The sequence below is a fragment of the Bombina bombina genome, chromosome 3, assembly GCF_027579735.1.
Source record: "Bombina bombina isolate aBomBom1 chromosome 3, aBomBom1.pri, whole genome shotgun sequence".
Classification (NCBI taxonomy): domain Eukaryota; kingdom Metazoa; phylum Chordata; class Amphibia; order Anura; family Bombinatoridae; genus Bombina; species Bombina bombina.
This window is the reverse complement of record NC_069501.1, coordinates 633820212-633838682: the sequence shown is the minus strand read 5'-3', so window position 1 is coordinate 633838682 and position 18471 is coordinate 633820212. Positions and strand designations below refer to the sequence as shown.

The window sequence follows — 18471 nt, the reverse complement described above, 5'->3', positions numbered from 1 at the left end:
AAAAAATTGAAAATAACACACTTTTTCTAACTTTGACCCCTAAAATCTGTTACCCATCTACAACCACCAAAAAACTCCCAAGCTAAATAGTTTCTAAATTTTGTCCTGAGTTTAGAAATACCCAATGTTTACATGTTCTTTCCTTTTGTGCAAGTTATAGGGCTATAAATACAAGTAGCACTTTTCTATTTCCAAACCATTTTTTTTTTTCAAAATTAGCGATAGTTACATTGTAACAATGATATCGGTCAGGAATCCCTGAATAACCCTTCACATGCATATATTTTTTTTAGTAGACAACTCAAAGTTTTGATGTAGGCCCATTTTGGTATATTTCATGCCACCATTTCACCGCCAAATGCGATCAAATAAAAAAAAATTGTTTTTCACAAACTTTAGGTTTCTCACTGAAATTATTTACAAACAGCTTGTGCAATCATATCACAAATGGATGTAAATGCTTCTCTGGGATCCCCTTTGTTCAGAAATAGCAGACATATATGGCTTTGGCATTGCATTACTTTTTGGTAATTAGAAGGCTGCTAAATGCCAATGCGCACCAAACTTGTATTATGCCCAGCAGTGAAGGGCTTAAATAGGTAGCTTGTAGGGTTAATTTTAGCTTTAGTTTAGAGATCAGCCTCCCATCTGACACATCCCACCCCCTGATCCCTTCCTGACCCCTCTTAAACAGCTCTCTTCCCTCCCCACCTCACAATTGTCACCGCCATCTTAAGTACTGGCAGAAAGTCTGCCGGTACTTAAATATCCCCCCTTAGCCCCCAACCTCCCTGATCCCCCCCAAACAGCTCTCTAACCCTCCCCCCTCTACCTACTTGCTGCCATCTTGGGTACTGGCAGCTGTCTGCCAGTACCCAGTTTGGTCAACATTTGGCTTTTTTTTAATAAATAACAAAAAATACCCATTTTTTCTGTAGTGTAGCTGACCCCCCCTCCTCAATACCCTCCCCCCTCCCCCTCCCAGATCCCTTTCCCAACACTTATTCCCCCCTCCCTCTCCCTCAAACAGCACTTAATAGTGCACGTGCACTCCCCCCCCGCGTGCTCTCCCGCCCACCTCACGCGCACTGCTGGAACTGATGGATCCCTGCTTGCCGGAACTAATCCAGCAATGGGCCGCCCACCCGCCTCCCTCATATCCCTCCCACACTACCAACGATCAGTTCCATCGCTGGCCAATACTGGGACACATCACTGTTTACGCTCTATTGAGTTGAGTCCTAGTGTCATTTCTCCATCGGAGAATTATACATCACCCCAAGAGACGGCTACCAGATATTTGCAGTCCAGAAAAGGGGTCTAGCTGCTCGAGTGCTCAAAATCAGAGCTATCTGGACGGTTTTTAAGGGTCCAGGAGGCGTTTGTAGCACTTCTCAAGTGCTTATTTCTCTGTGAGTATAATAGTTTTTGCTTGTGTGGGCTACCTACCATACTGATGGTGCACTATTGTGGTGCCTTCTTCTTTTTGCTATCCTTTAGATTCACCACTTTTGGCTTACCATCAAGTTTGTGAAGAAGTTGACTGCCACTGTATCTGTAAAGAACTTTTGGAATCCTTTAAACACTATGGGAATCTTTTTCACATTTATTTTAACATTTTATATTGTGTTTGTATTTGAGATTTATCTGCATAGTTATGCATATTATATTTTTTTGCACTGTATTTTCACTTTGTATTTTTACACTGTCATTATCTTACGTTTTTAGTATTGGATCACTCTTAGTTATTTTGGTGAGTTTGTCACATGGATTTTTATATATTTTCTTATCATATTGATTTTTGGCGCATACAACATTTTTTGTATATATTATAAAATTAAACTTTCATGATTCAGATAGAACAAGCAAATTTAATAAAACTTTGCAATTTACTTCCATTATCAAATTGTGCTCAGTCTTTTTATATGCACACTTCCTGATACACCAACTCTCACTGAGCATGTGCAAGAGCTCACAGTGTATACGTATATGAGCCTGTGGTTGGATGATGGCCATTACAAGAGAATTCCATACTCTTTTTTTATGTGTGTGACTGAGATAAAACAATTTGGTACATCAGGACGACTTGCCTCAAATTTAACCTGCCCATCATCAAAAGTAAGATTATTGGGAAAAAAATAGAAATCTCCTCTTTCAAATGAGGTTTATATGCCATGTGATACCCCCTAATAATTAGTCATCAAACACTTCTAATAAGGATGAAGAAACAAGAGGGACACAAAGAAAATGACAGAAGCAAATAAGGCAAGGGAGAAATACAGGAGGCAGGGTCAAACACACATGAGTTAAAATGGGGAACACACATGGGGAACACAATGGGGAAAATGAGTCTCTGTGAAAGAACCAAAACAAAGGAAAGGAAAGCGTATAATACTAACAGACTTTTAACTCATCATTCTAAAGACAACAAATAATTATCATGATTATTACAATTATACACACATATATACTATCTATAGATTAAGGAACCTCTAGTTTTATCTAATATGAGAGCTTGTGACTTTGGATGCAAATAGTAGATATACAGTCATGTTTCATGATAAGGGGCTTGAGGCTAACAGCAGATTAAAGAACATCTATCACATATGAAGGAACTGAGTTTAAAATTCAATTAATATTATTAAATATAAAATATTAATAAAATAATAATAATTATTAAAAATGATTATACATACTGTGGGCCAGATTACAAGTGGAGCGCTATTTAATGCTCCCACTCGAGTGTTACCTGTGCTAGAAGTAAGCTTTTTGTGCGCATAGATTTGCGCTCGTATTATGAGTTGAAAGTAAACAATTTTTTGCTAGATAACCCATTTCTCAATGGAGCAAAAAAAAAGTAAAAACCTAACACCCTACTCCAGTGCTTTCCAAATTGTGTGTCATAACACATTAGTGTGTCGGCAGAGGTGTGTAGGTGTGACCCTGCTGCAGCACAAATGTTTTTGAATTTAAAATTATTATTTTTTTGGTTTCCGACTTTCCGCCTGCCTGCTACACATATCAAGTGGTTGACACGTGATGGATACATAGTGGGTCACAGATCATATTAACCTATTGGAGGAGCTCAGTGGGAACTGAAACTATTCCCATTGGCTAGTTTGGGGGCACATTGGCTCCTGACTGCACATGTAGTCAGTGAGTGGGACAGCAGTGTGTTTGCAGTGCGGGAAGTATTCAGATGGACTAGGGCGGAAGCTTAAATGCTGAGCTGAAGTCAGAGGGTTTTATTTTTTTTGCAGCTAGCTCCCAGTAGTGCATTGCTGCTGCTGCTCTTGATATATGGATAGGAAGTGGAAGCTTAAAAATGCTTGATGATGAAATGCATCATCCCATCAACCTCATACGTCCCATTAAAATAGTAAGTAGCTATTGGTGTTATTAAACTTTTTTTTAATTTTTGCACATACATACTGTTACTTACATTACATTTTGTTACTATATCATTTATGTATGTGTCCGTATCTCTTAAATCAAGTTAGTTAAACCTCCTGTTTGCTAGGCACACTGAGCAACGGGTCCACGTCTGGATTCCCGCATCACACTTAGGGAGACTTCCCTAAGTGTCATAATTTGCATAAATAAAAAGAGAGAAGCGCTCAACCTAGAGAGATATGGCTGCACCTCACTGACGAGGCCCACAATAGGCCGAAACGTACGTCTGGGGTTTTGCTGTTTCTCTCGTTCAGAGAGGGATTGCCTGGTATTTCGGGGCTGGACTGTTCTGTGAAGTCAGGATCAGACTGATATGCTTCAGGAAAGTTCTTCTCTGTGAAAGGCACATGTTGAGCAAAAAGAGGCTGCTTCTTGGGTGGTAACTAGCCATAGAACAAGCTATTATGCTATTGTTTGTTCCCAGGTTGAGTGCTTCTCTCTTTTTATTTATGCAAATTATGACACTTAGGGAAGTCTCCCTAAGTGTGATGCAGGAATCCAGACATGGACCTGTTGCTCAGTGTGCCTAGAGAGATATGGCGGCACCTCACTGACGAGGCCCATAATAGGCCGAAACGTACGTCTGGGGTTTTGCTGTTTCTCTCGCTCAGAGAGGGATTGCCTGGTATTTCGGGGCTGGACTATACTGTGAAGTCAGGATCAGACTGATATGCTTCAGGAAAGTTCTTCTCTGTGAAAGGCACATGTTGAGCAAAAAGAGGCTGCTTCTTGGGTGGTAACTAGCCATAGAACAAGCTATTATGCTATTGTTTGTTCCCAGGTTGAGTGCTTCTCTCTTTTTATTTATGCAAATTATGACACTTAGGGAAGTCTCCCTAAGTGTGATGCAGGAATCCAGACATGGACCTGTTGCTCAGTGTGCCTAGAGAGATATGGCGGCACCTCACTGACGAGGCCCACAATAGGCCGAAACGTACGTCTGGGGTTTTGCTGTTTCTCTCGCTCAGAGAGGGATTGCCTGGTATTTCGGGGCTGGACTATACTGTGAAGTCAGGATCAGACTGATATGCTTCAGGAAAGTTCTTCTCTGTGAAAGGTACATGTTGAGCAAAAAGAGGCTGCTTCTTGGGTGGTAACTAGCCATAGAACAAGCTATTATGCTATTGTTCGTTCCCAGGTTGAGCGCTTCTCTCTTTTTATTTATGCAAATTATGACACTTAGGGAAGTCTCCCTAAGTGTGATGCAGGAATCCAGACGTGGACCCGTTGCTCAGTGTGCCTAGAGAGATATGGCTGCACCTCACTGATGAGGCTCACAATAGGCCGAAACGTACGTCTGGGGTTTTGCTCTTTTTCTCGTTCAGAGAGGGATTGCCTGGTATTTCGGGGCTGGACTGTACTGTGAAGTCAGGATCAGACTGATATGCTTCAGGAAAGTTCTTCTCTGTGAAAGGCACATGTTGAGCAAAAAGAGGCTGCTTCTTGGGTGGTAACTAGCGATAGAACAAGCTATTATGCTATTGTTCATTCCCAGGTTGAGCGCTTCTCTCTTTTTATTTAGTGAAAAAGTTAACCAGAGCTCTGAGGTCATGCTAACCCGAAGAGCGTTAACGTCAATTGCGTTCAAGCAATCGTGTTTACTTTCAACTTGTAATACGAGTAAAAAACTTGACGCGTGCAAACAGCCGCAATAAACCCCTTTTGCTTGCCTGCAACCTGTTAGTTCACCACTCGTAATCTATCCCTGTATGTATAATCATTTGTAATAATTATTATTTGTTTTTGATGTTATATTTAATATTTAAATAATGCAATGTAAGATAAGTCATTTTTCATGTGCGCTAATCCGACTAATTTCGACCTAAATCATGAACCCCAATGCGTGTTACGTATATTTTATATTCCTCTCACATATAAAAAATGTATTATTAAATATATATTTCTATATATATCTGATACTGTTAATGTAAAATTGATATCTATACCTAGATATCTATAGGAATAGATATACAGGTATAGGTATATACAGATATATATATAGAAATATGTATTTATAATAAATATTACATTTTTTGCAAGTGAAGAACATTGGAATGTGAAATATGAATAACTCCTGTCAAGATAGTGCGCGAGTGATAGGTGTTAGATTTTATTTCTTCTTCGCTCTCCATTGACTTCTATGGGGAGAATATGTTTATGCCGTTGCGATATCGCAAAGTCCTTTGGTTAGTGAACATCGCTTTCACTTGTGTGCAAACTTTTTACTTTCAACTTGTAATACATGTGCAACCCGACACATGCAAAACGATTACTTCTAGCAAAGTTTACGCTCAAACCAGAGCGTTAAATATTACTCCACTTGTAATCTACTCATAAATGTGTATTCAGTGGGTATCAAAATCATCTTCTCCCACAATGGGATCACAGTAAAAAAACATAACCCAGCAACGTATCTACAACAAGGACCACTAGGGAATACTTTATTTTAAGATGTTAATTGTATTCTCTTAAAGGGACAGTGAAGTCCAAAATAAACTTTCATGATTCAAATAGGGCATGTATTTTTAAACAACTTTCCAATTTACTTTTATCAACAATTTTTCTTTGTTCTCTTGGTATTTGTAGTTGAAAACTAAACCTAGGAGGTTCATATGCTAATTTCTTAGACCATAAAGGCAGCCTCTAATCTGAAAGCATTTTGACAGTTTTTCACCACTAGAGGGCATTAGTTCATGTGTTTCATATAGATAACATTGAGCTTGTGCATGGAAGTTACCTAGGAGTAAGCACTAATTGGCTAAAATGCAAGTCTGTCAAAAGAACTGATATAAGTGGGCAGTTTGCAGAGGCTTAGATACAAGGTAGTCACAGAGGTAAAAAGTATATTAATATAACTGTGTTGGTTATGCAAAACTGGGGAATGGGTAATAAATGGATTATCTATCTTTTTAAACAACAATTCTGGTGTAGACTGTCCCTTTTTAATCTGATGAAAAAAACACTTTGTTACCTTTCTCTTTAAACTGAAATTCAGCATTCTGATCCAAAGTGAAATGTAGATCTTTACTTTCAACTGATTTTGGGCGTCTTGTTAATAAAGATTTCCAGGCTAACATGTGATTTGTTCTTGCACTGTTTTCCTGAAAATAGAATAGTTTATTGAATATTACAGTAACTTTGTATAGTGACACATTGGGATCAATTCCTTCCTATCCTGTTTTATAGCCTTTTTTTGTTCCCGATCCATCGGCTAGATTACGAGTTGTGCGTTAAGGTAAAAAAGCAGCATTAACAGGTCCTAACGCTGCTTTTTTACGCCCGCTGCTATTATGAGTCTTGCAGGTATAAGTGTACCGCACACTTTTTTGGCCTTACCACAAACCAACTTACGTAAATTTCGTAAAGGCTTTCTTCTATGGGACATCCATAGCGCCGGTATTACGAGTTTGTCCTGGGAGGCCAAAAAGTGAGCAGTACAGCCTCTACCGCCAAGATTCGTACCGCATTTTAAAGTCAGTAGTTATGAGCATAAAACTCATAACTAAAGTGCTAAAAAGTACACTAACACCCATAAACTACCTATTAACCCCTAAACCGAGGCCCTCCCACATCGCAACCACTAAAATAAAATTATTAACCCCTAATCTGCCGCTCCTGACATCGCCTCCACTATAATAAACATATTAACCCCTAAAACGCCGCACTCTCGCCTCGCAAACACTAGTTAAATATTATTAACCCCTAATCTGCCGCCCCTAACATCGCTGCCACCTACATTATACTTATTAACCCCTAATCTGCCACCCCCAACGTCGCCGCCACTATTCTAAATTTATTAACCCTTTAAACCTAAGTCTTACCCTAACCCTAACACCCCCTAACTTAAATATAATTTAAATAAATCTAAATAAAATTATTATCATTAACTAAATTATTCCTATTTAAAACTTCTTACCTATAAAATAAACCATAAGCTAGCTACAATATAACTAATAGTTACATTATATCTAGCTTAGGGTTTATTTTTATTTTACAGGCAAGTTTGTATTTATTTTAACTAGGTAGAATAGTTACTAAATAGTTATTAACTATTTAATAACTACCTAGCTAAAATAAATACAAATTTACCTGTAAAATAAAACCTAACCTAAGCTACACTAATACCTAACACTACACTACAATTAAATAACTTACCTAAATTAAATACAATTAAATAAATTAAATACAATTAGCTAAATTACAAAAAAACAAAACACTAAATTACAGAAAATAAAAAACAAATTACAAGATATTAAACTAATTACACCCAATCTAAGAGCCCTATCAAAATAAAAAAGCCCCCCCAAAATAAAAGAAACCCTAGCCTAAACTAAACTATCAATAGTCCTTAAAAGGGCCTTTTGCGGGGCATTGCCCCAAAGAAATCAGCTCTTTTACCTGAACCCCCCCAACAGTAAAACCCACCACTCACACAACCAACCCCCCCCCCCCAAATAAAACCCTAACTAAAAAAACCTAAGCTCCCCATTGCCCTGAAAAGGGCATTTGGATGAGCATTGCCCTTAAAAGGGCATTTAGCTCTATTGCTACCCAAAGCCCTAATCTAAAAATAAAACCCACCCAATACACCCTTAAAAAACACTAACCCCAGAAGATTCCAATCAGCCAATAGGATTGAAGTTCAATCCTATTGGCTGATCCAATCAGCCAATAGGATTTAGCTGGCATTCTATTGGCTGTTCCAATCAGCCAATAGAATACAAGCTCAATCCTATTAGCTGATTGGATCAGCCAATAGGATTTTTTCTACCTTAATTCCGATTGGCTGATAGAATTCTATCAGCCAATCGCAATCTAAGGGACGCCATCTTGGATGACGTCACTTGAAGGTACATTCATTCCGAAAAAGCCGACGATTGAAGAGGATGCTCTGCGCCGGATGTCTTGAAGATGGAGCCGCTCCGCGTCGGAAGGATGAAGATAGAAGATGCCGTCTGGGTGGTAAAATAGCTGATTTCTTTGGGGCAATACCGCGCAAAAACAAAATTTATGCTTACCTGATAAATTTATTTCTCTTGTGGTGTATCCAGTCCACGGGTTCATCCATTACTAGTGGGATATTCTCCTTGCCAACAGGAAGTTACAAGAGGATATCCACAGCAGAGCTGTCTATATAGCTCCTCCCCTAACCCCCACCTCCAGTCATTCGACCGAAGACAAGTAAGAAAAAGGAGAAACTATAGGGTGCAGTGGTGACTGAAGTCTTAAAAATAAAAACACCTGCCTTAAAGTGACAGGGCGGGCCGTGGACTGGATACACCACAAGAGAAAAAAATTTATCAGGTAAGCATAAATTTTGTTTTCTCTTGTAAGGTGTATCCAGTCCACGGGTTCATCCATTACTTGTGGGATACCAATACCAAAGCCTTAGGATACGGATGAAGGGAGGGACAAGGCAGGCGCTTAAACGGAAGGCACCACTGCCTGTAAGACCTTTCTCCCAAAAATAGCCTCCGAGGAAGCAAAAGTATCAAATTTGTATAATTTAGAAAAAGAATGAAGCGAAGACCAAGTCGCCGCCTTACAAATCTGTTCAACAGAGGCCTCATGTTTAAAAGCCCATGTGGAAGCTACCGCTCTAGTAGAATGAGCTGTAATTCTTTCAGGAGGCTGCTGGCCAGCAGTCTCATAAGCTAAACGGATTATGCTTCTCAGCCAAAAAGAAAGGGAAGTTGCCGAAGCCTTTTGGCCTCTCCTCTTTCCAGAATAGACAACAAACAATGAAGATGTTTGACGAAAATCCTTAGTAGCTTGCAAATAAAACTTTAAAGCACGAACCACGTCAAGATTATGTAACAGACGTTCCTTCTTTGAAGAAGGATTAGGACACAGAGACGGAACAACAATTTCCTGATTGATATTCTTATTAGATACCACCTTAGGAAGAAACCCAGGTTTGGTACGCAAAACTACCTTATCTGCATGGAAGATCAGATAATTGGAATCACACTGTAAGGCAGATAACTCTGAAACTCTTTTAGCCGAAGAGATAGCTACTAGGAACAGAACTTTCCAAGATAAAAGCTTGATATCTATGGAATTCAAAGGTTCAAACGGAACCCCTTGAAGAACTTTAAGAACTAAATTTAAACTCCATGGCGGAGCAACAGGTTTAAACACAGGCCTGATTCTAACCAAAGCCTGACAAAACGCCTGAACGTCTGGAACATCAGGCAGACGCTTGTGCAAAAGAATAGATAGAGCAGAAATCTGTCCCTTTAAGGAACTAGCCGATAATCCCTTTTCCAATCCTTCTTGGAGAAAAGATAATATCCTAGGAATCCTGACCTTACTCCACGAGTAACCCTTGGATTCACACCAATGAAGATATTTACACCATATCTTATGATAGATTTTCCTGATGACAGGCTTTCGAGCCTGAATCAAGGTATCAATGACCGACTCGGAGAAACCACGTTTTGATAAAATCAAGCGTTCAATCTCCAAGCAGTCAGACGCAGAGAAATTAGATTTGGATGTTTGAATGGACCTTTGAGTAGAAGGTCCTGCCTCAGCGGCAGAGTCCATGGTGGAAAGGATGACATGTCCACCAGATCTGCATACCAAGTCCTGCATGGCCACGCAGGTGCTATCAAAATCACTGAAGCTCTCTCCTGCTTGATCTTGGCAATCAGACAAGGGAGGAGAGGAAATGGTGGAAACACATAAGCCAGGCTGAAGGACCAGGGCACTGCTAGAGCATCTATCAGCGTTGCCTGGGGATCCCTTGACCTGGACCCGTAATGAGACGCCATCAGATCCAGTTCTGGTTTGCCCCATAGTTGAATCAGCTGGAGCTCCCACTCCCCCGGATGAAAAGTCTGCCGACTTAGAAAGTCCGCCTCCCAGTTCTCTACTCCTGGGATATGGATAGCTGAGAGATGGCAAGAGTGAACCTCTGCCCAAAAAATTATCTTGGAAACCTCCATCATTGCCAGGGGACTCCTTGTTCCCCCCTGATGGTTGATATAGGCTACAGTCGTGATATTGTCCGACTGAAATCAGATGAATCTGACTGCAGCAAGTTGAGGCCAAGCCTGAAGAGCATTGAATATCGCTCTTAGCTCCAGAATGTTTATCGGAAGGAGGGCCTCCTCCTGAGTCCACGAACCCTGAGCCTTCAGGGAATTCCAGACTGCGCCCCAGGCCAGAAGGCTGGCATCTGTCGTCACTATAGTCCACTCTGGCCTGCGGAAATTCATTCCCCTGGACAGATGGACCCAAGATAACCACCAGAGAAGAGAATCCCTGGTCTCTTGATCCAGATTTAACAGAGGAGACAAATCTGTGTAGTCCCCATCCCACTGATTGAGCATGCAAAGTTGCAGTGGTCTGAGATGTAGGCGGGCAAACGGAACTATGTCCATTGCCGCTACCATCAGGCCGATCATTTCCATACACTGAGCCACTGACGGCCGAGAAGTGGAATGAAGAGCACGGCAAGAAGTTAGAAGCTTTGATATCCTGACCTCTGTCTGAAAATTTTTAATTTCTACTGAATCTATCAGAGTTCCTAGGAAGGAAACTCTTGTGAGAGGGGAGAGTGAACTCTTTTCTCTGTTCACCTTCCACCCGTGAGACCTCAGAAAGGCCAGAACAATGTCCGTATGGGACTTGGCGATTTGAAAAGTCGACGCCTGTATCAGGATGTCGTCTAGTTAAGGAGCCACTGCTATGCCCCGCGGCCTTAGAACCGCCAGTAGAGACCCTAGAACCTTCGTAAAGATTCTTGGCGCCGTGGCTAACCCGAAGGGAAGAGCCACAAACTGGTAATGCCTGTCTAGGAAGGCGAACCTGAGGAACTGATGATGATCTCTGTGAATCAGAATGTGGAGATAAGCATCCTTTAAGTCCACAGTAGTCATATATTGACCCTCCTGGATCATAGGGAGGATGGTTCTGATTGTCTCCATCTTGAAAGATGGGACCCTGAGAAATTTGTTTAGGATCTTGAGATCCAAGATTGGTCTGAACATTCCCTCTTTTTTGGGAACTATAAACAGGTTTGAATAGAAGCCCTGCCCCTGTTCCTCCCTTGGAACTGGGTGGATCACTCCCATAACCAGAAGGTCTTGAACGCAACGTAAGAATGCCTCTCTCTTTATCTGGTTTGCAGACAGTTGTGAGAGGTGAAATCTCCCCTTTGGAGATGAACCTTTGAATTCCAGAAGATATCCCTGGGAAACAATCTCTAGTGCCCAGGGATCCTGGACGTCTCTTGCCCAAGCCTGAGCGAAGAGAGAAAGTCTGCCCCCTACTAGATCCGGTCCCGGATCGGGGGCTACTCCTTCATGCTGTCTTAGAGGCAGCAGCAGGTTTTTTGGCCTGCTTCCCCTTGTTCCAAGCCTGGTTAGGTCTCCAGACTGGTTTGGACTGGGCGAAATTTCCCTCTTGTTTTTCATTAGAGGAAGCTGAAGCTGCGCCACTCTTGAAGTTTCGAAAGGAACGAAAATTATTCTGTTTGGTCCTTAACTTATTGGACCTATCCTGAGGAAGGGCGTGACCTTTTCCTCCAGTAGTATCAGAAATGATCTCCTTCAGACAAGGCCCAAATAGGGTCTGTCCCTTGAAGGGGATGTTAAGAAGTTTAGACTTTGAAGTCCTACGTGCCAGAATGGCAAAACCTGAATTCTTAGCCGTTAGCTTGGTTAAATGAAAAACGGCATCAGAGATAAAGGAATTAACTAACTTAAGAGCTTTAATCCTGTCTAAAATATCATCTAACGGGGTCTCCACCTGTAGAGCCTCCTCAAGAGACTCGAACCAGAAAGCCGCTGTAGCAGTAACTGGGGCAATGCATGCAAGAGGCTGGAGAATAAAACCTTGATGTACAAAAATTTTCTTACGGAGACCCTCCAATTTTTTTATCCATAGGATCTAGGAAAGCACAACTGTCCTTGACGGGGATAGTTGTACGCTTAGCTAGGGTAGAGACTGCTCCCTCCACCTTAGGGACCGTCTGCCACGAGTCCCGTATGGCGGCATCTATGGGAAACATCTTTTTAAAAGCAGGAGGGGGAGAGAATGGCACACCTGGTCTATCCCATTCCTTAGTAATAATTTCCGAAAACCTCTTAGGGACTGGAAAAACATCAGTGTAAACAGGCACTGCAAAGTATTTGTCCATCTTACACAATTTCTCTGGAACTACAATGGGTTCACAGTCATCCAGAGTCGCTAAAACCTCCCTAAGCAATAAGCGGAGGTGTTCAAGCTTAAATTTAAACGCTGTCATCTCAGAATCAAACTGAAGCAACGCCTTCCATGAATCTGAAATGTCGCCCACAGATAGAAGCTCTCCTGCCTCGGCTTCTGAGTATTGTGGGTGTATATCGGACACAGGTATTAAAGCATCAGAAAGCTCTGTATTTGTTCTAGCCCCAGAGCTTTCCTTGTAACCCTGGCAGTTTGGACAATACCTCTGAGAGGGTAGCATTCATAACTGCCACCATGTCCTGTAAGGTAAAAGAATTAGACGCGCTAGATGTACTTGGCGTCACTTGAGCGGGAGTTATAGGTTCTGACACATGGGGAGAGCTAGATGGCTTAATCTCCCTTTTTTTCAGTCAGAGAATCCTCTGGAAATAAATATTTAAGCGCCATAATATGGTCTTTATAGTTTATAGAAATTTCAGTACATTTGGTACACATTCTAAGAGGGGGTTCCACAATGGCTTCCAAACATATTGAACAAGGAGTTTCCTCTATGTCAGACATGTTTAACAGACTAGTAATGAGACAAGCAAGCTTGGAAAACACTTTAATAAAGGTGAAACAGCAATTAAACAAAAACGTTACTGTGCCTTTAAGAGAAAAAAACTAGCACTTAAACTGCAAAACAGTGTAAAAATACAGTAGTCTTCGAAATTTTTACAGTATATGTAAGGGACTAAAGCAACATTGCACCCACTTGCAAATGGATGATTAACCCCTTAGCCCCCAAACCGGATCGAAAAAACGTCAACCACCGGTAAAAGACAGTTGAGCCCCTTGCCACAGCTCTGCTGAGGCTCCTACCTGCCCTCAAATACATTTTAGTGAAGAAATAAACCCTTTATAATGGTCCTCAGATGCCAGAGGACTCCTCTAGGGAAGCTGGATGTCTCAGTCTGCAGGAAACTGCGCATGTAGAGCGCCAAAATAGGCCCCTCCCACCATGTACTGGATGTCAGAGGGGCCTTAAGAAAATACTCCTAGGAGTATCTGACTAGCCATGTGGAAAACTAGGCCCCAAATAAAGACTTATCTCCCTCAGAGAAAAAAACGTTCTATTTATGAAACATGTAAACGTTTTGTCACTAAGTAATATGAGTATTAACATGAGTATTACCCTGTTTTGTAAGAATGATCCCAGTCATTGTTAAATCGCTGCATCTAGCTTACCTCAAATACACAAGGCTCTGTCAGCATTTTCTAGAACTTATTCATCTCTCTAGAAATAAAAATACTGAACATACCTCAAAGCAGGTAATCTGCAGACCGTTCCCCCAACTGAAGTTTTCCCATACTCTTCAGTTATGTGTGAGAACAGCAATGGACCTTAGTTACAAACCGCTAAGATCATCAACCTCCAGGCAGAATTCTTCTTCTAATTTCTGCCTGAGAGTAAAACAGTACAACGCCAGTACCGTTTAAAAATAACAAACTCTTGATTGAAGATAAAACTACACTAAGTCACCACATCTCTTGATACTTCCTATCTTGTCGAGAGTTGCAAGAGAATAACTGGGGGTGGGGGTTAGGGGAGAAGCTATATAGACAGCTCTACTGTGGGTGTCCTCTTGCAACTTCCTGTTGGGAAGGAGAATATCCCACAAGTAATGGATGAACCCGTGGACTGGATACACCTTACAAGAGAAAGGCCCTTTTAAGGGCTGTTGATAGTTTAGTTTAGGCTAGGGGTTTTTTTATTTTGAGGGGGGCGTTTTTTATTTTGATAGGGCTCTTAGATTAGGTGCAATGTGTTTGTTTTTTTTGTAATTTAGCTAATTGTATTTAATTTATTTAATTGTATTTAATGTAGGTAAGTTATTTAATTGTAGTGTATTGTTAGGTGTTAGTGTAACTTAGGTTAGGTTTTATTTTACAGGTAAATTTGTATTTATTTTAGCTAGGTAGTTAGTAAAACGTTAATAACTATTTAGTAACTATTCTACCTAGTTAAAATAAATACAAACTTGCCTGTAAAATAAACCCTAAGCTAGATACAATATAACTATTAGTTATATTGTAGCTAGCTTAGGGTTTATTTTATAGGTAAGTATTTAGTTTTAAATAGGAATAATTTAGTTAATTATATTAATTTTATTTAGATTTATTTAAATTATATTTAAGTTAGGGGGTGTTAGGGTTAGACTTAGTTTTAGGGGTTAATAAATTTAGAATAGTGGCAGTAATGTTGGGGGCGGAAGATTAGGGGTTAATAAATGTAGGTAGGTTGCGGCGATGTTAGGGGCAGCAGATTAGGGGTTAATAAATCTAATGTAGGTGTCAGCGATGTTGGGGGCAGCAGATTAGGGGTTAATAAGTGTAAGATTAGAGGTATTTAGACTCGGGGTTCCTGTTAGGGTGTTAGGTGTAAACATAACTTTAGTTTCCCCATAGGAATCAATGGGGCTGCGTTACTGACCTTTACGCTGCTTTTTTAGACTGTTTCTCAGCCGGCTTTCCCCATTAATGTCTATGGGGAAATCGTGCACGATCGCGTACAACCAGTTTACCGCTCACTTAAGCAGCGCTGGTATTGGAGTGCAGTGTGGAGCGCAATTTTGCTCTACACTCACTTCTTGCCTGTTAATGCCGGGTTTATAAAAACTAGACATGTGCATGGCGAAAAAATTTGGTTCGGATCGATTCAGATTTTTTTCGAATTTCGGTTCGGATCGATTCAAATTCGGAAAAATTTGAATCAATTTGTTTCGGATTCATTCGGATTTGAATAAATTCGGCTGGATTCGGTTCGATTCGGTTCGGAAATTCAGAATTTCGGTAAGTGTTAGGTAGGATGTGCTGTGTATTAGACTAGTATTATGTACTGTATATTAGGTGTAACCCATAGCAGAGTGATATAACCTAATATACTGTACAATACTAGTGTAATCCATGGCTATCCAAATGTACCGAATAAATCCGAACTAATTTGGATTTATTCGGTAGATTCGGCACTATTTTAATTCGGAAATTCGAATCGATCCGAATCCCGAATTTTATGAATTCGGACGAATTTCCGAATCGATCCGAAACAAATTGCACATTTCTAATAAAAACCCATAATACCAGCGCTGCAGGGAAGTGAGCGGTGAGAAAAAACTGCACGTTAGCAACGCACCCCTCATAATACAAGACTCGTAATCTAGGCGCATGTTTTTTAAGTTCTGTGCGATCACAATCTAAGCAATAACAACATTTCCATAGTGGTAAAAGTTCAGATCGAATCCAACCAGATAAGGGAAAAATCACCTGATGCATGGACAGCAATGGCTTCAGCAATCACAATTCTCTCGACCATGGGTTTTGCACTTTATTTAGGCAACAAATGGAAACATCAAATTTAACAAAGGGTGATTAAGGGTAAACCTGTTGTTTTCAACATGTTTATCAGTAGCCTAAGACTATTTAAAAAAATTATGTGACTTGCGCATTTCTAATACACTCTGAAATGGCCACAGGCACCATTTTAGATGTATGTGTCAATATATGGAGGCAGAATTATCAAATGTCTGTCGGACCTGATCCGACAGTGTGGATCAGGTCCGACAGACATCGCTGAATGCGGAGAGCAATACGCTCTCCGTATTCAGCATTGCACCAGCATCTCACAAGAGCTGCTGGTGCAACGCCGCCCACTGCAGATTTGCGGCCCATGGAGGTGTCAATCAACCCAACTGTACTCGATCGGGTTGAATTGTGGAGATTCCTGTCCGTCTGCTCAGAGCAGGCGGACAGCGTTATGGGGCAGCGGCCTTTAGACCGCTGCTTCATAACTGCTGTTTCTGGCAGGTCTGAAGACTCGCCAGAAACACGGGCCCTCAAGCTCCATTCAGAGCTTGATAAATGGGCCTCATTGTCTAGATTCATTAAACCTATATTCAACACTATACTATAGTATAGTACCTCAGTAGTAGGCGGGACATACATTTACATATGTATATGTATGTAAAAACACAATTTATGCTTACCTGATAAATGTATTTCTCTTGTGGTGTATCCAGTCCACGGATCATCCATTACTTGTGGGATATTCTCATTCCCAACAGGAAGTTGCAAGAGGACACCCACAGCAGAGCTGTAATATAGCTCCTCCCCTAACTGTCATAGCCAGTCATTCGACCGAAAACAAGCCGAGGAACCATAGGGTGCAGTGGTTACTGTAGTTTAAATTTAAAAATGACCTGCCTTAAAATGACAGGGCGGGCCGTGGACTGGATACACCAAAAGAGAAATAAATTTATCAGGTAAGCATAAATTGTGTTTTCTCTTGTAATGTGTATCCAGTCCACGGATCATCCATTACTTGTGGGATACCAATACCAAAGCTAAAGTACACGGATGAAGGGAGGGACAAGGCAGGAACCACTGCCTGTAAAACCTTTCTCCCAAATATAGCCTCCGAAGAAGCAAAAGTATCAAATTTGTAAAATTTTGAAAAAGTATGAAGCGAAGACCAAGTCGCCGCCTTGCAAATCTGTTCAACAGAAGCCTCATTTTTATGTTAAAATAGTTTTTATTGAAATAACATTTTCAAACAGAATACACGTCTTATGCAGTCAATTACAGAATCTTATCTACAGGCATAGTTAGTCAATTCAAGACCTTGTCACTGGTCTTTTTCCATATATCTTGAGTTGTCGATATTTATACATCATATCAGTTGTACTACTCCTCAAGGACTGCCAATGCATAACTTATACTCTTGTTACAGAGTAGAGAAAAAAAAAAAAAAAAGAGAAAGAAAAAAATAATAAAAAGGGTAAACCCTAAAAATAACAATATGGATTTACAAACAAAACATTTGGTCCGATATGGTCTTTCAATCGTACATTACTGCAATCTCTTGTAAACAGGTCCTTTTATTTTTCCCTTGTGATCAGAATCCCTATCTGCATATATAATGTTTGGTGGGGTTTTTATGTTGAATGTAGTATCCAGTAAAACCAGATCTTGTGGAATGTGTCAGTCGTGCCTAATATCATTGCTGCCGCTTCATGTAGGGAGTATGTTAGTTTAAATCTCTCTAGTATTTCATTCCATGTTGGTACTCCTTCCTTCCAATATTTGGCAATACTTAGTCTCATTATCGTGCAGAGTATTCTAATGAGAGTGTTGATATGTTTGTTAAGATTTGGTATGGGGGCATTCAGCAGTCCCTGATATATAGATAGCTCCACCCGCTCCTCTAAGAGGAAGCTGAGATGGGATGAAAGTTTGGACCAGATGTGAGCCACTCTCGGGCACTCCCACCACATATGTATATAGGTACCAACCGAATTACAACCCCTATAACAGTTTCTACTTCTACCTTCTGTGTAGTGTGAAGTTTTAATAGGCGTCAAATACCACCGAAAGATGGTCTTTAAGCTGTTTTCTCGAAGGTCCGCGCTGATTAATCCCTTGCATGAAGAATAAAAAAGGTCATGCCATTCTGGCAGTTCTAGTGTAGACTTAGTGTCTGTTTCCCATCTAATCATTATAGGTGTTTTAGTGCTACCCTAGAAGCCTCATTTTTAAAGGCCCAAGTGGAAGCCACAGCTCTAGTGGAATGAGCTGTAATCCTTTCAGGAGGCTGCTGTCCAGCAGTCTCATAGGCTAAGCGGATTAAGCTTCTTAGCCAAAAAGAAAAAGAGGTTGCCAAAGCCTTTTGACCTCTCCTCTGTCCAGAGTAGACAACAAACAAAGCAGATGTTTGACGAAAATCTTTAGTAGCTTGTAAGTAAAACTTTAAAGCACAGACCACGTCCAGATTGTGTAACACAAGGATGGAACCACAATCTCTTGATT

The 18471-nt window shown here is 40.7% G+C and overlaps 1 protein-coding gene across 1 annotated transcript in view; it reads right to left on the bottom strand.

The window, feature by feature from the left end:
- LOC128652459 (uncharacterized) overlaps positions 1–18471 on the bottom strand; it is a 321251-nt gene that overhangs the window by 186575 nt on the left and 116205 nt on the right. Inside the window, exon 6 of the mRNA XM_053705396.1 lies at positions 6425–6554. Coding sequence (XP_053561371.1) covers positions 6425–6554 — 130 coding nt within the window. The remainder of the gene's footprint in view (positions 1–6424; positions 6555–18471) is intronic.